Genomic DNA, 27,632 nt, shown 5'->3' with positions numbered 1-27,632 from the left:
ACCCCAGGGAAGGCAGGGGGAGAGAAGCGGGCAGCGACGGCCTCTCTCCCCCTGCCTTTCCTGGGGGTGTATCTGCGTATAACACACACATAGACTTTAGGCTAAAAAATTTTGCCTAAAAAGTGCGTGTTATACGCCGATAAATACGGTACATCTTTTTTTTATGTGCTCTGCAAGGTTTGCAGAAACTTACAGGTGGTAAACATAGGAACCCTTCCCTCTCCGAATCACCTCATTTTAAAAACTATACCCCTCAATGTATTCACTAGGGAGTATAGTGAGAATTTTAACACCATAGTGTTTTTTTTTGTAGGAATTACAAACCACTGTAAAAAACGTAAATTTGCTTTTTTTTCCCCCGCTTAGACCATATTTGGTTCCTTGGCCGCTGGCAGGACCCAGAAAGAGAGGCACCATTTGGCTTCCAGGGCATCATTTTAGTCTGAATGGATTATAGGCTGCATTTCATGCCTGCAAAGGGTTTTATATGCCAGGACCATATAGAATCCCCACAAATGACCCCATTTTAGAAACTACATCCGCTAAAGTATTCACGAAGACCAAAAGTGAGCACTTTGATTAATTTTTGTGTGGCTGGAATAGTTGCAAAATCAGCAGAAAAAAAAATGAAATTAGCTTTTTTCACAAATGCATAATTTGTGGGAATTTTCTTTTTGTTCGTGGTGTCTGAAAGGGAGGAATCGTGCATCATATTTTATCATGCTTTTTGTCCGGTGTTCAGCAATACCCCTGTTTAGGCCATATTTGGTTGCTTTGCCACATGGTGAGACCCAGAAGAAAAGTAACGCCATTTGGATTTCAGGACATCATTATAAACATTTTAGGTCTCACTCCATGCCTGCAAAGGATTGAAGTTGGCTGAATCAAAAGTGACTCCTTTTTAAATACTACACCCCCTAAAGTAGTCACTTAGATTAGTAGTGTGTTCTTTGAGGCCTTTTTTTGTTGTGGTTTATGGTATTAGCAGAAGTCATTGTAAAATATTTAAATTAACTTTTTTTTTCACAAATTCATAATTTGTGGGATAAATAAAAAAAAAAATAGCTTCTAAAATGAATGAAATGCACCCCAAAGTTTATTACGCTGCTTGTCCCATGTTAGGCCCCCAAGCTTAGGCTGTATTTTGCTGCTTTGCCACATTTTGGGACCCAGAGCACCATTTGGCCATCAGAATATGATTATACAATTTATAGGCCGCACTTCATGCTTGCAAAGCATTCTAGCTGCCAAAACAATACCGCACCCCCAGAAGTGACCCCATTATTGAAACTACACCCCCTAAATTATTCACCTAGGGCAGTAGTGAGTACATTGAGCTCTTATGTTGTGGCTGCAATTATTTCAAAGTCAGTGGAAAATATTAGAAATGAGTTCCCCCTCCCCCAAATGCTTTTATTTGTGGGACATATTTTTGGTACGCCGCTTTTGAAATGGAGGAAATGTGCCCTATATTTTATTAGTCTGTTTGCCTCGTGTTGGACAGTACCCCCACTTAGGCCATATTTGATTGCCTCGCCACCAGGTAGGACCCAGAAGGAGAGGAGTAGTGCCCTTTGGCTTTCAGGACATCATTACATAAATTATGGACCCCACTTTATGCCTGCAAAGTATCAGAGCTGTCAAAACAATACTGAACCCCCACAAGTTACACCATGTGGACCAAAATATTTTGGTCTCAGAAAGAAATTTCTATTAACTGGATCATGGACTGCTCTGATAGGTCCTTGGTCGGCTAGCAGTGACATGCAGCTGTCTGTGACAGTTGAAGTTCCTCATGGATATATCAGACATTGTAGGACATGCACATGATGAATATACAGTGGGGCGAAAAAAGTATTGTCAGCCACCAATTGTGCAAGTTCTCCCACTTAAAAAGATGAAGCCTGTAATTTTCATCATAGATATGCTTCAACTATTTGAGACATAATGAGAAAAATATCAATAAAATCACATTGTCTAATTTTTAATGAATTTATTAGCAAATTATGGTGGAAAATAAGTATTTGGTCACCTACAGACAAGAAAGATTTCTGGCTCTCACAGACCTGTAACTTCTTCTTTGAGTCTCCTGTCTTCCACTTGTTACCTGTATTAATGGCACCTGTTTGAACTTATCAGTTTAAAAGACACCTGTCCACAACATCAAATAGTCACACTCCAAAGTCCACTATGGGCAAGACCGAAGAGCTGTCGAAGAACACCAGAAACAAAATTGTAGACTTGCACCAGGCTGTGAAGACTGAATTTGCAATAGGCAAGCAGCTTGGTGTGAAGAAATCAACTGTGGGAGCAATTATTAGAAAATGGAAGACACACAAGTGATAATCTCCTTGATAAACCTGGTGATAATCTCCTTGATCTGGGGCTCCACGCAAGATCTCACCCGTGGTGTCAAAATGATCACAAGAACAGTGAGAAATCCCAGAACCAAACAGGGGGGACCTATTGAATGACCTGCAGAGAGCTGGAACCAAAGTAACAAAGGCTACCATCAGTAACACACTGTCGCCAGGGACTCAAACCATGCAGTGCCAGGTGTGTCCCCCTGTTTAAGCCAGTACATGTCTGGACCTGTCTGAAGTTTGCTAGAGAGCATTTGGATGATCCAGAAGAGGATTGGGAGAATGTCATATGAAACCAAAGTAGAACTTTTTAATAAAAACTCAACTCGTCATGTTTGGAGGAGGAAAAATGCTGAGTTACATCCACAGAACACCATACCTACTGTGAAGCATGGTGTGGAAACATCATGCTTTGGGGCGGTTTTTCTGCAAAGGGACCAGGATGACTGATCCGTGTAAAGGAAAGAAAATGGGGCCATGTATTATGAGATTTTGAGTGAAAACCTCCTTCCATCAGCAAGGGCATTGAATATGAAATGTTGCTGGGTCTTTTAGCATGACAAGGATCCCAAACATACCGCCCGGTCAACGGAGTGGCTTCGTAAGAAGCATTTCAAGGTCCTGGAGTGGCCTAGCCAGTCTCCAGACCTCAACCCCATAGAAAACCTTTTGGAGGGAGTTGAAAGTCTGTGTTGCCCAGCGACAGCCCCAAAACATCACTGCTCTAGAGGAGATCTATCTGCATGGAGTAATGGGCCAAAATACCAGCAACAGTGTGTGAAAACCTTGTGAAGACTTACAGAAAACATTTGACCTCTGTCATTGCCAACAAAGGGTATATAACAAAGTATTGAGATGATCTTTTGTTATTGACAAAATACTTACTTTCCACCATCATTTGCAAATAAATTCTTTAAATATCAGACAATGTGATTTTATGTTTTTTTTTTTTTTTCTCATGTCTCTCATAGTTGAGGTATACATCTGATGTAAATTACAGGCCTCTCTCATCTTTAAAGTGGGATAACTTGCACAATTGGTGGCTGACTAAATACTTTTTTGCCCCACTATGGATCCGCCCTGCATTCCGAGTCCTTAAGGACCGAGGGCGTATCCATACGCCCATGGGAAATCCGGTCCCCACCACTAGCCGGTTGGGGACCGGAGCCGGATGCCTGCTGAAATCATTGAGCAGGCACCCCCGCACATCACCCAGGAGGGTCCTGAGAACCCCCCGTTCTGCCCGCCCCTGGATGTCGAGGGGATCTGGGAAGAAGATGGAGGCCGTACCTGCAGGAGAAGATGCCTGGGGACCCGGGATCTTCGCTGGAGCCTGCTGGATACTTGCTCAGGTAGGGAATCGACAGTGGGAGGGGGGGGGGGGGGGGGAGGGTGATTGAAAGTGAAACGAGCTTGTGGCAACCACTAGGAAGGCCAAACTGCAACTCCCAGCATGCCCAGACAGCCAAAGGCTGTCTGGGCATGCTGGGAGTTGTAGTTTTACAACATCTGGAGGGTAAGTTTGGAGACCACTGTTACAGTGGTGCCCAAACGGTAGCCCTCCAGATGTTGCCAAACTACAACTCTCAGCATGCCTTGACTGCCCAGGCATGCTGGAAGTTGTAGTTCTGTAACATCTGTCCCTTCAGATTTAGCAATTTTCATGACATTTTTGAAAATTGCTGCTCTACTTTGAAGCCCCCTAATTTTTTCATAAAGCAAAAAAATTTCCTTTTTATGATGCCAACATAAAGTGGACATATTGTATTTGTAAAGAAAAATAAAATTTATTGTGAATATCCATTTTCCGTAAATTTCCGTAAATTTTGGGATTTTTCACCAAAAAAGGATGCAAGTAACGCCGAAAATTTACCACCAAAATAAAGTAGAATATGTCACGAAAAAACAATCTCAGAATCAGAATATTCGGTAAAAGCGTTTTCGCGTTATCAATTCGTAAAGTGACGGTGGTCAGAATTTCGAAAAATGGCTCATATAAGGTGAAAAAGGGCTGCTTCCTTAAGGGGTTAAAAAAAATAAAAATCATGAAAGAAAGAACTAATTCTATTTGGGGGGTGGGGAGATGCAGAAATGCAGTATGAACGGGGCCTTTGTGAAATATTAAGGGTAGGGTCACAAGTAGTACACCTTTACTTATTTTAATGCTTTGATATACTTGGTGTTCCAAAACATTGCAGTAATATGCTGCCTGTCAGTTTTACACTGAACAGCAGTATATTAGGATGTGCTTCTGGCATTTGTTAGACCCCTGATCTAGATGACAAGCAGCACCCCTTATGTTTTACAGCTAAGACCCTGCCGTGATCTCGTGGGTACACTTGGCAATACCCATAAGGACGTGTATACTTATCCAGGTACGGGAACGTTCATCCTCCTTGGACGTGTATTGGGGCATTTAATCGGTATTCTCGAATTTATTAAAGGAGTACTGCAGGAATGCTTATCCCCCTATCCAAACGATAGGTGATAAGTGTCTGTTACTGGGATACCCCTTTAAGTTTTTAAGGAAATTATCCTTGGACTTAAAGGGGTACTCCGGTACTTAGACATCGTATCCCCTATCCAAAGGATAGGGGATAAGATGCCTTATCGCGGGAGTCCCGCCGCTGGGGACCCCCGTTATCTTGAACGCAGCACCCCGTTTATAATCAGTCCCCGGAGCGTGTTCGCTCCGGGTCCGATTACCTGCGACCACAGGGCAGGCGGCGTGTGACGTCATGCCTCCGCCCCCGTGTGACATCACACTCCGCCCTTCAATGCAAGCCTATGGAAGGGGGCGTGACAGCTCCCATAGGCTTGCATTGAGGGGCGGAGCATGACGTCACACGGGGCGGAGGCGTGACGTCACACGTCGCCTGCCCTGTGGTCGCCGGTAATCGGACCTGGAGCGAACACGCTCCGGGGACTGATTACAAACGGGGTGCCGCGTGGAAGATCAAGGGGGTCCCCAGTGGCGGGACTCCCACGATCAGGCATCTTATCCCCTATCCTTTGGATAGGGGATAAAATGTCTAAGCACTGGAATACCCCTTTAATCTATGGAAACTTTATTGCAAAAAAGTATGTTGTTTTTGCTGGTACCAGTGAGTTTGAAAAGGAGAAAAAAAAAGGTAATTGTGTACATGTTGTGTGTTCTATACATATGTAAATCTTAACTTTACAATTCTCTCTTAAATATAGACCAAAGAATGAATTTGTTATAGAGGAAGAGAACAGCTGTAATATAGATGCCTGGGTTTCTCCACCTAAAAAGAAAAGGCTTTCTCCACCAAAAAGACATGAACAAACACCAACTCCTAGTAAGACAATGTCACCCTATGTTAAATTTGACACGATGTGGTAATAACTTTACGATGCATTTATTCATCTAAGGCTACGATCGCACGGCTGCTGTCCCTCCTTCATACTTTCTCCGTGATTGCCTCCTAAACGGACCATTCTAATAACTGATTCAAAGGGATGCCATTTAGTGGCAACTATTTGCATCAGTTTTTCATCCGTTAGTATCAACCGTCTGCTGACTCTCTCAGCCGGGACTACTACTACCAGCATAAAATAGACTCCTTTCCATGATGGAAGTAGTAGTTCCCTGGCTGCGGGAGTCTGCAGGTGGCTGGGGAGGCTACGTTAGTGTTTGTACTACTACCCCCATCATGGAACAGAGTCTGTTCCATGTTGGGTAGTAGTACAGGGCATAAGGGATTGATAGCAATGGGTCTCACATCTGACACCTGATGCGATCGGCATTTATAAAGCAGGGGAGTTAGCAGCATGCTCTGCTCCCCTGCGATGTATATACTGTGTAAACTTTAATTTTTAAATCCCCCATTGGGAGCCCTGAATGGCTGGCACCGAGGAGCCATTCAGGGCTCCGGGCGGGGTTTTTTGAACTACTACTTTGTCCCCCATATTTATGCCCCCATGCATATTTATAATTCATTGGCCCCAGTGTGTTTATAATTTATGGTCACCAATGTGTTTATAATAATTTATTGGCCCCAGTGTGCTTATCCTCATTCCCCCCCCCCAGTGTCATAGTTACATAGTTACATAGTTAGTACGGTCGAAAAAAGGCATATGTCCATCATGTTCAACCAGGGAATTAAGGGGTAGGGGTGTGGCGCGATATTGGGGAAGGGATGGGATTTTATATTTCTTCATAAGCATTAATGTTATTTTGTTCCATGAATGTATCTAATCCTGTTTTAAAGCTGTTAATTGTTCCTGCTGTGACCAGTTCCTGAGGTAGACCGTTCCATAAATTCACAGTCCTCACGGTAAAGAAGGCGTGTCGCCCCTTGAGACTAAACTTTTTTTCTTCTCCAGACGGAGGGAGTGCCCCCTCGTCCTTTGGGGGGTTTAACCTGGAACAGTTTTTCTCCATATTTTTTGTATGGGCCATTAATATACTTATATACGTTTATCATATCCCCCCTTAAACGTCTCTTCTCAAGACTAAACAATTGTAACTCCTTTAATCGCTCCTCATAGCTAAGATGTTCCATGCCCCATATTAGTTTAGTCGCGCGTCTCTGCACCCTTTCCAACTCCGCAGTGTCCCTTTTATGGACAGGTGCCCAAAACTGAACAGCATATTCCAGGTGAGGCCGTACCAATGCTTTATAAAGGGGGAGTATTATGTCCCTGTCCCTTGAGTCCATGCCTCTTTTGATACATGACAATATCCTGCCGGCTTTGGAAGCAGCAGCCTGACATTGCATGCTATTCTGTAGTCTGTGATCTACAAGTACACCCAGATCCTTCTCTACCAGTGACTCTGACAGTTTAATCCCCCCTAAGACATACGATGCATGCAGGTTATTAGTACCCAGATGCATAACTTTACATTTATCCACATTGAACCTCATTTGTCCTATGTCCACCCCTGTGCGATCCCTAATTTAGTCCTCAAATGCGCATGGAGCTCTCTCACTTCGGAGCCCTGTCGTATTTAAAGGAAACAGTTTAGGGCCACATATGGGGTATCTCCGTACTCGGGAGAAATTGCACTACAAATTTTGTGGGGCTTTTTCTCCTTTTACCCCTTATGAAAAGGAAAAGTTGGGGCTACACCAGCTTGTTAGTGTAAAAAAATAAAAAAATTTACACTAACCTGCTGGTGTTGCCCTTTTTTTTTTTTTTTTTTTTCACAAGCGTTAAAAAGAAAAAAAGACCCCCAAAATTTGTAACGCAATTCTCCTGAGTACAGAAATACCCCATATGTAGGCGTAAAATGCTCTGCGGGCGCACAACAAGGCTCAAGAGTGAAGCCTAAATTGGTGATTAGCACAGGGGTGGCCGATTTTACAGCGGTTCTGACATAAACGCAAAAAAATAAATACCCACATGTGATCCCATTTTGGAAACTACACCCCTCACATAATGTAATAAGGGGTACAGTGAGCATTTACGCCCGACAGGTGTCTGACAGATTTTTGGAACGGTGGTCCGTGAAAATGAAAAATTTTAATTTTTCATTTGCACAGCCCACTGTTCCAAAGATCTGTCAAACGCCAGTGGGGTGTAAATACTCACTGCACCCCTTATTAAATTATGTGAGGGGTGTAGTTTCCAAAATGGGGTCACATGTGGGGGGGGGTCCAATTTTCTGGCACCACGGGGGGCTTTGTAGACACACATGGCCCCTGACTTCCATTCCAAAAATTTTTTCCCAAAAGCTCAATGGTGCTCCTCCTCTACTGAGCATTGTAGTGCGCCAGCAGAGCACTTGACGTCCACACATGGGGTATTTCCATACTCAGAAGAGATGGGGGTTACAAATTTTGGGGGGTATTTTCTGGTATTAACCCTTGCAAAAATGTGAAATTTGGGGGGAAACACATTTTAGTGAAAAAATATATATATATATTTTTTTTACATATGCAAAAGGGTTGAAACACCTGTGGGGTATTAAGGCTCACTTAATTCCTTGTTACGTTCCTCAAGGGGTCTAGTTTCCAAAATGGTATGGCATGTGTTTTTTTTTTGTTTTTTGTTTTTTGCTGTTCTGGCACCATAGGGGCTTCCTAAATGCAACATGCCCCCCAAAAAACATTTCAGAAAAACATACTCTCCAAAATCCCCTTGTCGCTCCTTCGCTTCTGAGCCCTCTAGTGCACCCGCTGAACAATTTAAATAGACATATGAGGTATGTGCTTACTCGAGAGAAATTGGGCTACAAACATAAGTATACATTTTCTCCTTTTACCCCTTGTAAAAATTCAAAAATTGGGTCTACAAGAACATGCGAGTTTAAAAAATTAAGATTGTGAATTTTCTCCTTCACTTTGCTGCTATTCCTGTGAAATGCCTAAAGGGTTAAAACGCTGACTGAATGTCATTTTGAATACTTTGGGGGGTGCAGTTTTTATACTGGGGTCATTTGTATGGAATTTCTAAGATGAAGACTAAGATGAAGACCCTTCAAATCCACTTCAAAGCTGAACTTGTCCCTGAAAAATAGTTAGTTTGAAAATTTTGTGAAAAATTGGAAAATTGCTGCTGAACTTTGAAGCCCTCTGGTGTCTTCCAAAAGTAAAAACAAGTAAATTTTATGATGCAAACATAAAGTAGACATATTGTACAGTGACCCCCCCGACTTATGATGGCCCCAACATATGATCATTTCAACATATGATGGCCTCTCAGAGCCCATCGTATGTTGAAGGCAGCCTCGACATATGATGCTGCTGTGTGTCGGGGCCATCATACAAACGGCTATCTGACAGCGCTGACAACTTCAGCAACTGACAGTTGTTTAATGTGCCCCCGTGTGCCCCGTTCTGCCTCCTGTTACTCACATGCTGTCCTGCTAACTCACGCAGGCTTCCACTGTGAGCTCCGTGTAAGCCCCCCCCCCCCCCAGTGCAGCCATAGCCAATAGCCTGCAGCATCTTGCTGCAGGCATCCAATGAGCTGCTGGCTGCCCTCCCCTTCCTTTCCTATAGAGCTGTAGTCGGCAGGATCGTAATGGAGGACATTCTGTCCCCCCTGAAGGTATTTAAAGAAATGTACAGTACTGTATGCAATGTCACACATCACATACAATACATATACACACTATACACCCCATACATCAATGTTTCCCTATCAGTGTGCTTCCAGCTGTTGCAAAACTATAACTCCCAGCATGCCCAGACAGTCAATGGCTGTACATGCATGCTGGGAGTTGTAGTTGTGCAACAGCTGGAGGCACCCTGGTTTGTTAAACACTCCCCATACACTCCACATACAGTGGTCATGCCAGAACCAATTGGCAGTTTCCCATAGAGATATGTATTCAACATACAATGGTTCCAAGGCCCCAGAACCAATTACCATTTTTACATAGACATATGTACTCGACATATGATGGTTTCAACATATGATGGTTCTCCTGGAACCAATTAATATCATATGTTGAGGGACCACTGTATATGTGAATCAAAAAAACATTTATTTGGAATATCCATTTTCCTTTCAAGCAGAGAGCTTCAAAGTTAGAAAAATGCAAAATTTTAACATTTTTCATAAAATTTTGGGATTTTTCACCAAGAAAGGATGCAAGTTACCACAAAATTATACCTTTATGTTAAAGTAGAATATGTCACGGAAAAACAATCTCAGAATCAGAATGATAACTAAAAGCATTCCAAAGTTATTAAAGGGGTATTCCAGGCCAAAACTTTTTTCATATATCAGCTGGCTCCGGAAAGTTAAACAGATTTGTAAATTACTTCTATTAAAAAATCTTAATCCTTCCAATAGTTATTAGCTTCTGAAGGTGAGTTGTTGTTTTCTGTCTAACTGCTCAATGATGATGTCACGTCCCGGGAGCTGTGCAGTTCCTATGGGGATATTCTCCCATCATGCACAGCTCCCGGGACGTGACATCATTGAGCAGTTAGACAGAAAACTTAAGAAGGTAATAACTATTGGAAGGATTAAGATTTTTTTAATAGAAGTAATTTACAAATCTGTTTAACTTTCCGGAGCCAGTTGATAGATATAAAAAAAAAAGTTTTCCTGGAATACCCCTTTAATGTTTAAAGTGACAGTGGTCAGATGTGCAAAAAACGCTCTGGTCCTAAGGTGTAAAATGGGGTTAAAGGTTCATCCATTTGCCTTAGACTTCAACGTTAAATTTATAATATCCGTTTCTATTCCGTTATTTTTGACAGGAGAAAAATTGACTGCATGCAACGTATTTTCTCCCGTCCAAAAAAACAGAAGTAAACGTGTGCAAACGGGTGATAAAGGACTGTAAAAAAAATCCTATTAACATCAAAGGGATTATTTTACAGCCTTTTGCAACCTATTTAAAAATTATCAAACGAATTGCAGAACGGGCATTTATTAACTGGGGCAGACGGCCGTGTGAATGAGCCCGAAATTATTTTTAGTTTGTGACACATTCTACTTTGTGTTAGTCAATGCATTCAGTTTTCATTTTTGGAAAGACTCCCAAATTTTGTGAAAATAGGAAAAATGTGCTGTTTATCAGAATTTGAGTTTTTCTGCTTTAAAGGAGAACTCCGGAATATAAAAATTGTGGCCCATACTGCTGGCAGTAAAAAAAAATAAAGATGTACATACCTTCCTATGCTCCCCCCGGGCCCTCGGGTAACCGACTCCGGTCTCTGCCGTGATCCACTTCCTTATTGCCGGTGGTCGGATGAGTCATACTGCGCTCAACCAATCACCGGCCGCAGTGAAGTCCCGGCTCGGCCGGCGATAGGCTGAGTGGCAGTGTGAAAACTCTTCAGGACACACAATCCTTCACTACACCGGCACCGGGGCCGAAAACGTCACCCTGCCGCTCAGCCTATCGTCGGCCGAGTCGGGACTTCACCGCGGTGATTGGCTGAGTGCAGTATGACTCATCCGACTGCCGGCAACCAGGAAGTGGATCGCGGCGGAGACTGGAGCCGGTTACCGGAAGCCCCGGGTGGAGCGGAGGAAGGTATGTAGATCTTTATTTTTTTTTACTGCCGGAAGTATGGGTCACAATTTTTATATTCCGGAGTTCTCCTTTTAACTAGAGTCATGCTGCATAAATTAAAATATGTTGGAGCTCCAAAGTCTATAGATATTGGGATGATAATTTATTTAATATGTATAGAATAACAATCATAAATAGATGGTTCACAGGGCCCTTGTGAAACTGTGAAGGATGGCTCGAGTGGGGGCTTTCCAAATGTGATTGACCGGGCTGCTATACACTTTGCCAAGTGTCGACACAAAAAGATATACGCCACACAGGATATGTTGGTATACACTCTTTCTTGGCTGGAAGCTCTGGTGCTCCCAAAAGAGTACTGCTTTATTCAGGAAGAAACAGTTGGTTTTAACATTGCAAAGTAGGAGGGTAAATTATGACATCACAATTGGCATATTACATTTTGATTGGTTGTTCAAATATTGCGTCCGTAAAATTCTTGCATATCTAGTGTCCATTAATTTCTTGGAAAAAGTTCTCTGCTCATCAGATGTTTTGTCTTAATTCTCCTGAGTGACGCCATTACAAGGTTTCAGTCCAGAGACACAAACAGATAATATTTTGAGTATATAGGGTTGAAGGATAACTTATGCGTCATCCTATATGCTGATAAGTAATTTGTGGCGTAACATAGGTCTTTTATCTTGTGAGAGTTCTAGCTTGAGATTTCTTCATCTTTCCACGAAGTCCAATGTTTAGATGTCCTGTATTCATAATCTTCATTCCAAGGTTAGGCCTCTTTCACACTATGAAATAGTTTTAGGAACTTCTGTCACCAGTTCCGTCACTTTATCGGCGAAACCCGGCTGTTACAAAACCCCTGACGGCCGTGACTAAATCGCATTGCAGCCTATGGGGTTTTGTAACTGCCCGTTTGCACCCGTATATGCCCGTAATTCATTACGGGCGTTATACAGTGGCGGGACATCGTGGCGGAAAAATTACTGCATGCATGTCCCGTCACTGTATAACGCCCGTAATGAATTATGGGCATATACGGGTGCAAACGGGCAGTTACAAAACCCCATAGGCTGCAATGCGATTTAGTCACGGCCATCAAGGGTTTTGTAACGGCCGGGTTTCGCCGATATAGTGACGGAACTGGTGACGGCAGTTCCTAAACGGAACTATTTCATAGTGTGAAAGAGGCCTTAATCTCAGTTACAGGCAAAGCGATAGGATGAAATGTTTTGTATTTAGCATTTTGGGCTGTCTGGCATTGAACCAAGGTTATTCAGAAAAGTGGTGCATAGTTCAACAAATAGAAATGCATTCAGCATTAGAAATGACATAAAAATATATCAGTACTGTGTGTGTGTGTGTGTGTGTGTGTATGTGTGTGTGTGTATATATATATATATATATATATATATATATATATATATATATATACATATACATATATACATATACAATTGAAAGCAAATAAAAACTGTTTATGGGTTGAGGGTAGCTTAACAAATATTTTCCTCGAGCATCAGCAATGGCATGTTGCCATTTTAGTATTAAAATATTGGTCAGTAATCAGAAACATAAGGGTCATCCCTATCAAAACCACTGTGTAGGTATTAAATATAGCCAATACGTAGAATACCACCAATTATAGTCACTAGTTAGTGGAATTAGATACAATAATCTGATAGCTAAACTGGTCTTATACGGAATGACTGGAGTAACTTTTATGATTCCACATTAAAGTGCATAACTCCAGATAATTGTATGATATCCAATTAAATGTCTAACAGGTCCAGGCTTGGAATTAAGGTGCAATGAGTGTCTATAAATGTCTTATCCTTATATCGCACATTCTGACACAGACAAGGTGTTGTACAGGGCGATATCTCTTAGTGATAATATTGTCCGACACAGCCATAAGTAGACTGTATTCAATTCGCCCTCCAGAGGATCAATAGATCTGTTGCTGCGCACCTCTCACCTCTTGGGGGCTCCGGGTGTCTGTGAGTAGATAGTTGCGCTGTGTATCTTTTAGATATTGGTGGCACAACCGGCTTTATTTGCTATCCCCATATGCTCGCGCTCTCAGTGTTTGTTACCAGTAGATAACGTGAAGACTTGCTTAGCAGCACTGGGCTAGCGTCCTCGTGGATGCCGAGCATGCCATCGGATCACCCTGATGACAGAGGATGATGCTCAATGATGCGTTTGGATCACTCTGATGACACAGGATGATTCCAGGTGATTGACAACAGCTCAGTAGAGATGGATATTCGTGGTAGCGAGAAAATATCAAGCTATAGGTGGTATTTCTAGACTTAGTATACAGTGCTAGAAACTGGACGCATTTCAGAACCAGCCAGAGGTTCCTTCTTCAGCAGTAGTTATACAGTGGGGGTATTAGCCCTTACTATATATATAGGGAACAGCCCTCCCAATGATTTCTTATGAAAATGGTGGCAGAAGTAAAACATGGAAAGAAACGAAATGTTACACAACACATTGAAACAGAGTAAATGGTTATCAACAGTGTGTGATCTTCATAATTGTACCATATGAATGGAAAACCAATATTATAAACATGAAAATACAGATGGGGGGGGGGATATATATATAATATTACACACACACACACACACACACACACACACACACAATAAATAAATACTATCAGTGCGATGTGCGTGGCAAAAGTAATTGCAGACATAAATTGTCTGGGTCTCGCTCTATATATTCTAGATGTATATGTGAATATGCAAATAAAGGTAAAATGAAATAAAAGATAATAAAAATAAAAGTAAGAAAAATCATAAAAATAAAAATGATAAACAAAAATTAAAATAGAAATAAAATTAAAAACACAGAATAGACATGGAGGAAAATTTGGATGAATATTATCAGAAGAAACGTGGATTGACCTGAAGCAAGGGGCCATCAAGGTGCTGGTATAACAGCAAAACCACGATGGGCCATCACTAGGGATCCTACCATTATTAAGCAGAATCTAAAAAGCCAAACAACTCGAAGTCTGTATTTAGCCCTTTTGGAGCTAATGACTCAAATTTGAAGATCTTTCTAGACTATTCTTGACATCTTAATATAATTGCTGCCCCGCCAGTCTTTTTTGACAGAAACAATTGCCATGTACTTTAGTGTGTTTGGGTTGCCATTAGGATATTGTTTAAAAATATAGGGATAGAGGGTGCTTGTCGTTTTTCTTCTTGATGTTGTACCTATATTCTAGGATACAGGTTTTCAATGCTCGTGACAGTCTTCCTATGTAATACTTATTACAGGGACATTCTATAATGTATATTACCCCTTTGCTTAAAAAAAATTAAGAATTCTTTGGTTGTATGCTTGATATTGTTGGCTGGGGATGTGACACAGTGTCCTCTTTTGGAAATTTTTGGCCTTGCAGTTTGGGCATTGCCCAAATCTGAAAAAGCCGTTTAACACCTTCGAGACCCAGGACATACCCTCACTTTCCCTTTCTATAATGCGGGCCCACGTGTGGCCCAGCGTCATAGCAGGTCGGGCCCAGCACCTAGCAATGGCTGGCACCTGTGGCTGTGCTGTGCGCTATTAGCCCTTTAGACACAGCGTTCAAAGTTGATTGCTGTGTCTAAAGTGAAAGCTAATAAGTGCCGGTTAGCTCAGTGGGCTGTTCAGGACCGCCACGGCGAAATCACGGCATCTGCTACAGCTGGTGGACAAGAGGAAGGGTGCCTTACCTTCCTTCTCCATGTCCGATCGCCGAATGACTGCTCTGTGCCTGAGATCCAGGCTTGAGCAGTCAAGCAGCAGAAACACTTATCAATGCTATGCTATGGCATAGCATTGAACAGTAGGAGAGATCTATGTACTGCATGTTATAGTCCCCTATGGTGGGCTATAACATTGCAAAAAAAAAAGTTTTTAAAGATCATTTAACCCCTTTCCTACTAAAAGTAAGAATCACCCCCCCCCTTTTGCATTTAAAAAAAATAAAATAAATAAAAACACTGTAAATAAAAATGAACACGTGGTATCGCCGTGTGCGTAAATGTTAGAATTATAAAAATATATTAAACAGCATAGTCAATGGCGTATGCACAAAAAAATTCCAAAAAGTCCAAAATAGCGTATTTTGGGTTACTTTTTATATCATGAAAAAATTTATTAAAAGCAATCATAAAAGTCCAATCAATACATAAAGGGTACTGCTAAAAACTTCAGATCACGGCACAAAAAATCAGCTGTCACACCGCCCCGTACTCCGAAAAATAAATGTTATAGGGGTCAGAAGATGACCATTTTAAACATATACATTTTCCTTCATGCAGTTATGATTTGTTACAGAAGTTCGACAAAATCAAACCTATATAAGTAGGGTATCATTTTAACCGTAAGGACCTACAGAATAAAGATAAGGTGTCATTTTTAGGGTGCGTTCACACGGAGTACTTCAAGAGGAATTTAATCGAGTAATTCCTCTTGAATTCTCTGCTCCAAGTTAATGCACATCTACTCTGCCCACTGACTTAAATGTTTTTTCCACTGTCCTGTTCACACTGCGGAAATTCTGCTAGCAGAATTCAGATGCTGAATTCCGTTCCACTTAAAGAATGAGCGTGTTCATTCTTCATGCGGAAACCGCTAGCCGAAATAAAAAAAGGTAAATGGTTAAAAAAAAATTCCGCCCGACATCGTTTTCGCACGCAATTTGCGCGGAAATTGCTGAAAACCTTTCACCTCTTTATCCCCCAATTCCGCGCAGATTGCTTGCAAATTTCCCGCGAAAATAATTATTCGGCGTGAATTACTCATGATTTACTCCGTGTGAACGCACCCTTACTGAAAAAAGTACTGCGTCGAAACAGAAGCCCCCAAAAGTTACAAAATTGTTTGTTTGTTTTTTTCAATTTTGTCGCACAATAATTTTTTTGTTTCGCCGTAGATTTTGAGGTATAATGACTGATGTCATTACAAAGTAGAATTGGTGTGGCAAAAAATAAGCCCTCATATGGATTTTTAGGTGCAAAATTGAGTTATGATTTTTTTTTAAAGGGAAGGAGGAAAAAACGTGGAAAAATGGAAAAACCCAGGGTCATTAAGAGGTTAAATCTGTTTTAGTATTTGGGTTAAGTTTAGACCTAGAAAGTTGGCGAACTTTCAGTGCAACCTTTATACCCAAATTAGAAGCTCTTGTGTAGATAATAGGGGGTTTCCCAGTTAATATGTCACCGAACAATTTATCCCGACACAACAAGGGCCAATATTTGTTGATGATGGCTTCAACTTTTTATGGTCTGAACGTTAAGCAGCCTTTGGGGTAAATGACAGCTTGTATGCAGTATAAAGCCATTATTGGTCACAGGCTTAAAATAAGTACTGCATATAAGGTTGTTTGGTTCTGACACTGAAATTAAGAGAGCCGTATCAGTTGTTAACAATTTTTTTGCTCTCCTCTATACCTTGTATTTGTGCTCTTGATACTGTTTATTTAGACACATTTAGCATCTAAGGAACGTAATATTGACTGTTTGAATTTTTCAAATGAACAGAGTACAAATATGGATGATATTAACCTTACCCAAACAAGTAGGTTCATTTCAGAGATTTTTAGTCTAGAATTTTTGTTGATAAATTTAATTAAACAACAATGGGAAATGAAGTCTAAATCATTTGATAACCTCTAATAATATCACTAAAGGTCTTACTGTATATAAAATACCTGCTAACCGTTTGGCCAATGAGGAATTTAACACAAAATGGAATACATTTTTCGACAATGTGTCTGTGGAAACTACCAAGATGGTGGTAGAGAGGAGACAACAACTATCATAAAAATTGGACAACAAGATCTCCTCAATGTGCACCACTATAGATACTAGAAGAATAATGATTTTAACGAATTTCAAGATTTATGTGTGTTTAACGGGAGATTATAGATAAAAAAAAAATGAAAAAACTATTATGGAATGAAAACAAAGCTGAACACATTGACAAAGTTTAGGCAAGCTCCAACACACAACAGACACAGTGCAATATTCCCATTTCTAACCAATACTCCATGCTCTCAGAAGATAATCATTTTTTTAGAGTCGCGCCAGACACCAACACAACCACCACACTCACAACCACGTTATCTCACATACCACAAATCACCTTAATCCACTGACACCCACCCCACCACACCCTATCAACCTCACTATTACCACACAGACCATACTCACAATATCCCAAACACAAACCACTATATCACCAATACACTCCACAGACATTATCTACACAGCCAGATCGGTCACTACCATCCTCATCCACTTCCACAACCCCACAATGTACCCCAATACACTTCCTTATGAGGAAGACTGTGGAAACGGTAGCACAGATACACCCAGCCCCCCTAGCGTTATCCCAAACACTGACCCACACCACAAACCACGGCAAAAGACAATACACAGAGGTGGTAGACATATCAGAAGAGGATGATCAACCAAAGAACAAATTGAACAAGGCGTGACAAAGGAAGATGCTATCTTTAATCTCTACTACCCTTACTAAAAGCCAAATGGACCTTCTAAATAAGTGTTTGAAATGTGCCCTTAGTTAACAGTTGAACAAATTTGATACAGAAATCATTGTGGAGCAATACATAAGAAAGCTTTGTCTCAAAAAATTCTATATGAAAATTCCATTACAACCAACTAATACAATAGAACACACTAGTATCACTCCCATGTTCAAAGACACCACACTAAAGAAAAAAAATCAGCAATTTACCCTAAACAGGAAATAAGTGGAGACATGGTGGCTTTTAAAAAAAAATCTATAGAAAACGATATTCGGAAAATGAAAATCCCTAAACAAATATGGGGCAATTTAACTCCCAAGGAAATTAATGCTATCAAACTACTTCAAGAAGATTCTTCCATTACGATCAGACCTGCAGATAGGGGTGGGGACTGTAGATTGTAGTTATGGATACTGATAAATGTGTAGCTGAATGTGAAAGGCAGTTGAATGACATCAACACATACTAGATTACAAGAGGATCACACTGTGAAATATGAAAATGAACTAATTACCCTATGTGACCAAGCATTAGATAAAGGGATACTATCCAAATCAGAATATGATTTTATCACCGCCACACATAATAGGACACCTATTTTTATACTTTACCCAAGATATACAAGCATTCCACCAAATTTCCAGAGTGGCCGATTGTATCTAGGATAGGTTCTCTATCAGTTTTTACAACGTTATGTTAAAACCACACCTTCCTAAATACGTGATACCACACAAATTATCCAAGTTGTGGAATCTTTATCCTGGAGCCCACCTTGGTTTTTCAGCCACATTGGATGTTAGAGTATTGCGAATACCTTCGACCCATTGTTGATGATCTATGATAGTATAAAGGGAACTATTAACCTCTTAAGGATGTAGGGCATACCTGTACACCCTACGCCCGGTCTCAGTATAAAAAACAGTCACGCCGTGATCCCGCTTCATACCGGGTCGGTCCCGGCGGCTAATGATAGCCGAGACCCTGGGCTAATAGCGTGCGGCACCAATCGTTGTGCCATGCGCTACTAACCCGTTAGTTTACTTTGATCGCCGTGTCTAAAATGAAAGTGTAAGCTTCCCGGCAGCTCAGTCGGGCTGATCGGGACCATCGTGATAAAATCGCGATGTCACGATCAGCTAGGTCGCGAGCGGAGGTCCCCTTACTTTCCTCCGTCACGTCCGATCGGCGATTGCTCCAAGCCTGAGATACAGGCTTGAGCAATCAACCACCTATAACACTGATCCATGCAAATCTATGGCTTTGCTGGGATCAGTGTAAAAGATCAGTGTGTGCAGTGTTATAGCCCCCTATGGGAGCTATAACACTGCAAAAAAAAAAAAAAAAAAAAAAGTGGGAAAAAGAAGTTAATAAAGGTCATTTAACCCCTTCCCTAATAAAAGTTTAAATCACTCCCTTTTCCTATAAAAAAAAAAAAAAAAAGTGTTAATTAAAATAAATGTGGTATCGCCACGTGCAGAAATGTCCGAATTATAAAAATATATTGTTAGTTAAACTGCACGGTCAATGGCGTATGCGCAAAAAAATTCCAAAATAGCGTATTTTTGGTCACTTTTTATATCATGAAAAAAAGAATAAAAAGCGATCAAAAAGTCAGATCAATACAAATATGGTACCGATAAAAACTTAAGATTAAGGCGCAAAAAAAGAGCCCTCATACCGGCCCATATGCCGAAAAATAAGACACAGGGGTCAGAAGATGAGAATTTTTTACGTATACATTTTCCTGCATGTAGTAATGATTTTTTTCAGAAGTACGACAAAATCAAACCTATATAAGTAGGGTATCATTTTAACCGTATGGACCTACAGAATAAAGATAAGGTGTCATTTTTACCCAAAAATGCACTGCGTAGAAACGGAAGCCCCCAAAATGAACAAAATGGCATTTTTTCTTCAATTTTGTCGCTTAAGGAATTTTGTTTCCGTTTCACCATGTATTTTTTGGTAAAATGACTAATGTCACTGCAAAGTAGAATTGGTGGTGCACAAAATAAGCCATCATATGGAATTTTAGGTGCAAAATTGAAAGCGTTATGAATTTTAAGAAGGTGATGGGGAAAAAATGAAAATGGAAAAACCCTGCGTCCTTAAATGGGCACGGTCATGAAAACAAAAAATTGATATGTTGTAGTACTACAGCATATCTCTAATATAGTTTAATTAAAAAAAGTGATTTTAAAACAGTTTAAAATCACTTTTAAATTCGGCCACTAGGGGTCGCCCTCCTAGTGGCCGAATGCATTCTGCAGTGACGTCACTACAGAATTTCGACTCATTTCAGCCGGGCAAATGTGTCGAAATTCATTCACTGCGCGCTGGCTTCCTGTCTGTCAATCAAACAGGCAGGAAGCCAGCGCAGTAAAGTCCAGGAGCAGCCGCCCTGGCCGCACCATGCACGCAGCCTGTACCTCAGCCCAGTTGGAGTCTGCACTCTCTCTACAGACTCCGGTAACTGAATTGGATTCCCCGTTTCTCTGCAGCTTGCCGCGCAGCGCAGAGTTCGCTGTCCCGGCTTCTTCTATCCATCTGAGCGACCGGAGGTGAGGGGAGGGGGGTGGGGGCGGGAGGTTGTTATGAATGGGTGCCTCCAGTTGTTTCCTCACTACAACTCCCAGCATGCCCTGTAAGCCAATAGATGTCAGGACATGCTGGGAGTTGTAGTTGTGAAACAGCTGGAGGCACCCTGTTACAAATAAGGGCGGAAGTCCCCCCCAGCAGGCATCAGTGACTTGGTGCCTGCTGGGGAAGTCTGCCTGGTAGTGAGCACACTACCAGGCAGACAAAATGCCATTTATTAGTCAATAAATATAAAAATAAAGGCAGGGAGGGGGTTAGGGATAGAGGGGCAATAGGCAGGGACAGAAAAAAAAAAGAGGGAGCTACCCTTTAAGGGGTTAAAACATGAAAATTTGCATATTGATAGTCACTTTTCTATTGGATAGTATCCAATTTATTTTATCCCGTAACAATTTCCTTTTTTGGCTCCTCCTTCTTTTTACAAACCACCGGCATGGCCATGGTCACCAGGTTTGCCCCCAGCTATGCCAATCTCTTTATGGCAGATTGGGAAGATTGAGTGATTACACCTCAGCTGGGAGGCGACCGGGTGTCTTGGCATCGTTATATTGATAACATTTTTTTCATATAGAGTGGAGCCAAACATGAAATAGATGACTTAATTTAATCTCTTAACCCCTTAAGGACATAGCGTTTTTCCATTTTTGCACTTTCATTTTTTCCTCCTTACTTTTTAAAAAATCATAACCCTTTCAATTTTGCACCTAAAAATCCATATGATGGCTTATTTTTTTGCGCCACCAATTCTATTTTGTAAGGACATCAGTTATTTTACCCGAAAATCTACAGCGAAATGGAAAAAAATTATGTAAATTTTGGGGGCTTCTGTTTCTACGCAGTACATTTTTCATTAAAAGTGACAACTAATATTTATTCTGTAGGTCCATATGATTAAAGTGATACCCTACTTATAGAGGTTTGAATTTTTATTACTTTGGAAAAAAAACATAACTACATGCAGGAAAATTTATACGTTTAAAATTGTCATCTTCTGACCCCTATAACTTTTTTATTGTTCCACGTATGGGGCAGTATGAGGGCATGATATGAAGTTTTCATTGCTACCATTTTTGTTTTGATTGGACTTTTTGATCGCTTTTTATAAAATGTGACCAAAAATATACTATTTTGGACTTTGGAATTTTTTTTTTTTTGTGCGTACGCCATTGACCGTGCAGTTTAATTAACAATATATTTTTATAGTTCAGACATTTACGCACGTGGCGATACCACATATGTTTGTTTTTATTTACACAGTTTTTTTATGGCAAAAGAGGGGTGATTCAAACTTTTATTAGGGAAGGGGTTAAATTATTACCGTATTTATCGGGGTATACCACGCACCGGCCTATTACACGCACCCTCATTTTACCAAGGATATTTGGGTAAAAAAAGTTTTTTACCCAAATATCCATGGTAAAATGAGGGTGCGTGAGTGCGCGTGTATACCCTGATACACCCCCAGGAAAGGCAGGGGGAGAGAGGCCGTCGCTGCCCGCTTCTCTCACCCTGCCTTCCCTGGGGTCTAGAGCCCTGCTGCCGGCCCTTCTCTCCCCCTGGCTATCGGCGCCACTGCCCGTTCTGTCCCCCTGACTATCGGTGTCGGCGCCGATAGCCAGGGGGAGAGAAAGGGCAGCGGCACCCATTACCGGCGCCGCTGCCCCGTTGCCTCCCCCCATCCCCGGTGGCATGATTACCTGGGTCGGGTCCCCTGCGTCGTTGCTATGCACGGCGCGGCGCACTGACGTCATGCGCCGCGCAGCGCATAGCAACGACGCAGGGGACGCACGCCGGAGGCCTGCAGCAGCGCGGACCTGACCCAGGTAATTATGCCACCGGGGATGGGGGGAGGCAACCCTTTCTCTCCCCCTGGCTGTCGGCGCCGCTTCTCTAGTCAGGGGGACAGAACGGGCAGCGGCGCTCTAGACCCCAGGAAAGGCAGGGGGAGAGAAGCGGGCAGCGACGGCCTCTCTCCCCCTGCCTTTCCTGGTGGTGTATCGGCGTATAACACGCACATAGACTTTAGGCTAAAATTTTTAGCCTAAAAGGTGCGTGTTATACGCCGATAAATACGGTACTTTTTTTTTTTTTTGCAGTGTTATAGCTCCCATAGGGGGCTATAACACTGCACACGCTGATCTTTTACACAGATCACTGCAAAGCCATAGCTTTGCATTGATCAGTCTTATCGGCGGTTGATTGCTCAAGCCTGGATTTCAGGCTTCCAGGAATCAATCGCCGTTCGGACGCGCAGGAGACAGGTAAGCCACCCTCTGCGTCCCAGCTGATCGCGATAAAATCGCGATGTCCCTATCAGCTCCTCTGAGCTGCCGGGATGCTTTTACTTTCACTTTTAGATGCGGCGATCAACTTTGATCGCCGCGTCTTAAGAGTTAATGCCGGACATCTGCCGGAAAGGCGATATGCAGCATTAGCCACGGGTCCTAGCTGCTGATAGCAGCCGGGACCATGCGGGTATGATGCGAGCTCAGCTCCTGAGCTCGCTTCATAACCCTCCTTTGCCGCAGCGCCATATAAACCCGGCGTTTTAAGGCAAGGGTTTAACCCCTTCATGACCCAGCCCATTTTCACCTTCATGACCTGGGCATTTTTTGAAAATCTGACCACTGTCACTTTAAACATTAATAACTCTGGAATGCTTTTACTTATTCTGATTCCGAGATTGTTTTTTCGTGACATATTCTACTTTGTTATCGGTAAAATCTCACTGATATTTGTATCCTTTCTTGGTAAAAAATCGAAAAATTTCATGAAAATTTTGAAAATTTAGCATTTTTCTAACTTTGAAAGTCTCTGCTTGAAAGGAAAATGGATATTCCAAATAAATTACATATTGATTCACATATACAATATGTCTACTTTGTGTTTGCATTAAAAAATTTACAAGTTTTTACTTTTGGAAGACACCAGAGGGCTTCAAAGTTCCGCAGCAATTTTCCAATTTTTCTCAAGATTTTCAAAATCGTAATTTTTCAGGGCCCAGTTCAGGTTGGAAGTGGATTTTAAGGATCTTCATATTAGAAATACCCCATAAATTACCCCATTATAAAAACTGCACCCCCAAAGTATTCAAAATGACATTCAGTAAGTGTTTTAACCCTTTAGGTGTTTCACAGGAATAGCAGCAAAGTGAAGGAGAAAATTCTAAATCTTCATTTTTTACACTCTCATTTTCTTGTAGACCCAATTTTTGAATTTTTACAAGGGGTAAAAGGAGAGAAATCACCCTAAAATTGGTAACCCAATTTCTCTTGAGTAAGGAAATACCTCATATGCGTATGTAAAGTGTTCGGCGGGCGCAGTAGAGGGCTCAGAAGGGAAGGAGCGACAATGGGATTTTGGAGAGTGAGTTTTTCTGAAAGGGTTTTTGGGGGGCATGTCCCATTTAGGAAGCCCCTATGGTGCCAGAACAGTGGACCCCCCCACATGTGACCCCATTTTGGAAACTATACCCCTCATGGAATTTAATAAGGGGTGCAGTGAGCATTTACACCCCACTGGCGTTTGACAGATATTTGAAACAGTGGACTGTGCAAATCAAAAATTTTATTTTTCATTTTCACAGACCACTGTTCCAAAAATCTGTCATACACCAGTGGGGTGTAAATGCTCACTGCACCCCTTATTACATTCCGTGAGGGGTGTAGTTTCCAAAATGGGGTCACATGTGGATTTTTATTGTTTTGCGTTTGTCAGAACTGCTGTAACAATCAGCCACCCCTGCAAATCGCCTCAAATGTACATGGTGCACTCTCCCTTCTGGGCCTTGTTGTGCGCCCCCAGAGCACTTTGCGCCCACATATGGGGTATCTCCGTACTCAAGAGAAATTGCGTTACAAATTTAGAGGGTCTTTTTTCCCTTTTACCTCTTGTGAAAATGAAAAGTATAGGGCAACACCAGCATGTCAGTGTAACATGCTAACATGCTGGTGTAGACCCCAACTTCACCTTTTCATAAGGGGTTAAAGAAGAAAAAGCCCCCCAAAATTTGTAAGGCAATTTCTCCCGAGTACGGCGATACCCCATATGTGTCCCAAAACTGTTGCCCTGAAATACGACAGGGCTCCAAAGTGAGAGAGCGCCATGCGCATTTGAGGCCTGAATTAGGGATTTACATAGGGGTGGACATAGGGGTATTCTACGCCAGTGATTCCCAAACAGGGTGCCTCCAGCTGTTGCAAAACTCCCAGCATGCCTGGACAGTCAATGGCTATCCGGCAATACTGGGAGTTAATATTTTGCAACAGCTGGAGGCTCCGTTTTGGAAACCGTAGCGTACCAGACGTTTTTCATTTTTTGGGGGGAGGGGGGCTGTGTAGGGGTATGTGTATATGTAGTGTTTTTTACTTTTTATTTTAGGTTAGTGTTAGTGTAGTGTAGTGTTTTTAGGGTACAGTCACATGGGCAGAGGTTCACAGCAAGTTTGCCGCTGGAAGTTTGAGCTGCATCTCAAACTTGCAGCTCTCACTGTAAACCTACGCCCATGTGAGTGTACCCTGTACATTCACATTGGGGGGAGGGGGCAAACATCCAGCTGTTGCAAACTCCGAGCATGCCCTTTGGCTGTCCGTGCATGCTGGGAGTTGTAGTTTTGCAACAGCTGGAGGAACACTGGTTTGGAAACACTAAGTTAAGTAATAAACTTTCAAGTGTTTTGCAACCAAACTTAGTGTTTCCAAACCAGTGTGCCTCCAGCTGTTGCAAAACTACAACTCCCAGCATGCATGGTCTGTCAGTGCATGCTGGGAGTTATAGTTTTGCAACAATTGCAACAGCTGGAGGCACTGAGGTAGGAAACGGACAATGTTTCCCAACTAGTGTGCCTCCAGTGGTTGCAAAACTACAACTCCCAGCATGCCCAGACTGCCAAGGCATGCTGGAAGTTGTAGTTCGGCAATATCTGAAGGATCAGATGTTGCCGAACTACAACTTCCAGCATGCTTGGGCAGTCTGGGCATGCTGGGAGTTGTAGTTTTGCAACATCTGGAGGTCCACAGTTTGGAGACCACTGTTTAATGGTCTCCAATCTGTGCTCTTCCAGATGTTAGAGAACTACAACTCCCAGCATGCCTGGACAGACTGAGCATGCTGAGATTTGTAGTTTTGCAACATCTGGAAGAGCACAGATTGGAGACCATTATACAGTGGTCTCCAAACTGTGGACCTCCAGATGTTGCAAAACTACAACTCCCAGCATGCCCAGAAAGCCAAAGGCTGTCTGGGCATGCTGCGAGTTGCAGTTTTGAAACTCTCAGAGGCAGCAGTGAGATTGCTTTACGGCGATCTCACTGCTGCCAATGAAGATGCCGCACTGCTGCCGGAAACTCACCTCTGGGACGCAGCGCAGCCGAGACCGCACGGAGGACGCCGGGACTGCTCGGGACACCGCATGGACGGGTAAGTGACGCCGGGGGACTGGTAAGGGACACTTAGCAGAGCGGTGTGTGTCCCAATCCCCGTGATCGGAACTCACACACCGCGCTGCTAAGTATTCTGATAGCGAAACGCTGCTATCAGCTAGTCAGATTTGACCAGCTGATAGCAGCGATCGCTGGGGGGGATGAAACCCCCCGTGGTCGCATGGTAAGATGGCTGGCTATCAGTGATAGCCACCATCTTTCCGTGCGCTGCGGGATGCCGCGAGTAGCGGCAGTAATGTCCATGACGTACCTGTATGTCATGGGTCGGGAACACCTTGCCACCCATGACGTACAGGTATGTCATAGGTCGGGAAGGGGTTAAAACCAATACTCTTAACCTACAATTCACGCCCCACATCACTGCCAGTTCGGTTGAATTTTTTGATCTTTTAATTTTGGTGTCAGAACAAAATAACATTATATGCAGGACTTATTGTAAGCCTGTGGCCAAGAATGGCTTTATACTGCATACAAGCTGCCATTTACCCCAATGGCTGCTTAACGTTCTGACAAGCCAGTTTTGTTGGTTAAAACGTAACTGCACCAACCCAGTACAATTTGAGGCTAAAACTTTTAATTAACAATTTTTGGATGCAAAATACCCAGTCCAGAACCTAAAACATTCATTGGATACAGTACGCCAATTGGACAGATCCACCTTTTTTGAGGTGAAAGACAAAACTATTACACAAACGGACGATAATCCCAAACTTATCATGCCCTACAATGTACACCATAAAAAAGTTGAAGCCGTCATCAACAAATATTGTCCCTTGTTGTGTCGACATAAGTTGTTGGGTGACATATTACTTGAGAAACCCCCCATCATCTACACAAGAGCTCCTAATTTGTGTATAAAAGTAGCACTTGACAGTTCACCAACTTTCTAGGTCTAAACTTAATCCAAACCTTATAACCAATTTAAATGGCTTTTTCAGATGCGGGCAATGCCCAAACTGCAAGGCAAACAATTTCCAAAAGAGGACACTGTGTCATATCCCCAGCCAACAACTTCAAGCATACAACCAAAGAATTCTTAATTTTTTTAAAGCAAAGGGGTAATATACATTATAGAATGTCCCTGTAATAAGTATTACATAGGAAGACTGTCACGAGCATTGAAAACCTGTATCCTAGAATATAGGTACAACATCAAGAAGAAAAACGACGAGCACCCTCTATCCCTATATTTTGAAACAATATCCTAATGGCAACCCAAACACACTAAAGTACATGGCAATTGTTTCTGTCAAAAAAGACTGGCGGGGCGGCAATTATATTAAGATGTCAAGAATAGTCTAGAAAGATCTTCAAATTTGAGTCATTAGCTCCAAAAGGGCTAAATACAGACTTTGAGTTGTTTGGCTTTTTAGATTCTGCTTAATAATGGTAGGATCCCTAGTGATGGCCCATCGTGGTTTTGCTGTTATACCAGCACCTTGATGGCCCCTTGCTTCAGGTCAATCCACGTTTCTTCTGATAATATTCATCCAAATTTTCCTCCATGTCTATTCTGTGTTTATCTTATATTTCTATTATCACTTTTATTTTTGTTTTATCATTTACATTTTTTATATATTTTATTTCATTTTACCTTTATTTGCATATTTACATATACATCTAGAATATATAGAGTGAGACCCAGACAATATATGTCTGCAATGACTTTTGTCACGCACATCGCACTCCTAGGATTTATTGGCATTATCCCTGTCGATAAC

The 27,632-nt window shown here is 42.0% G+C and overlaps 1 protein-coding gene across 6 annotated transcripts in view; it reads left to right on the top strand.

Moving 5' to 3' along the window:
- The window catches only part of LOC130365641 (centromere protein C-like), a 322,002-nt gene that overhangs the window by 86,692 nt on the left and 207,678 nt on the right, over window positions 1-27,632 (top strand). For all 6 annotated transcript variants that reach the window (XM_056568882.1, XM_056568886.1, XM_056568883.1 and 3 more), the window contains exon 8: window positions 5,565-5,683. In XM_056568882.1, the coding sequence (XP_056424857.1) occupies window positions 5,565-5,683 (119 nt within the window). The remainder of the gene's footprint in view (window positions 1-5,564; window positions 5,684-27,632) is intronic.

The sequence above is a fragment of the Hyla sarda genome, chromosome 1 (genome assembly GCF_029499605.1).
Source record: "Hyla sarda isolate aHylSar1 chromosome 1, aHylSar1.hap1, whole genome shotgun sequence".
In the NCBI taxonomy this organism is placed as follows: domain Eukaryota; kingdom Metazoa; phylum Chordata; class Amphibia; order Anura; family Hylidae; genus Hyla; species Hyla sarda.
The sequence above is the reverse complement of the archived record's forward strand: the minus strand, read 5'-3'. Positions and strand labels throughout refer to the sequence as shown.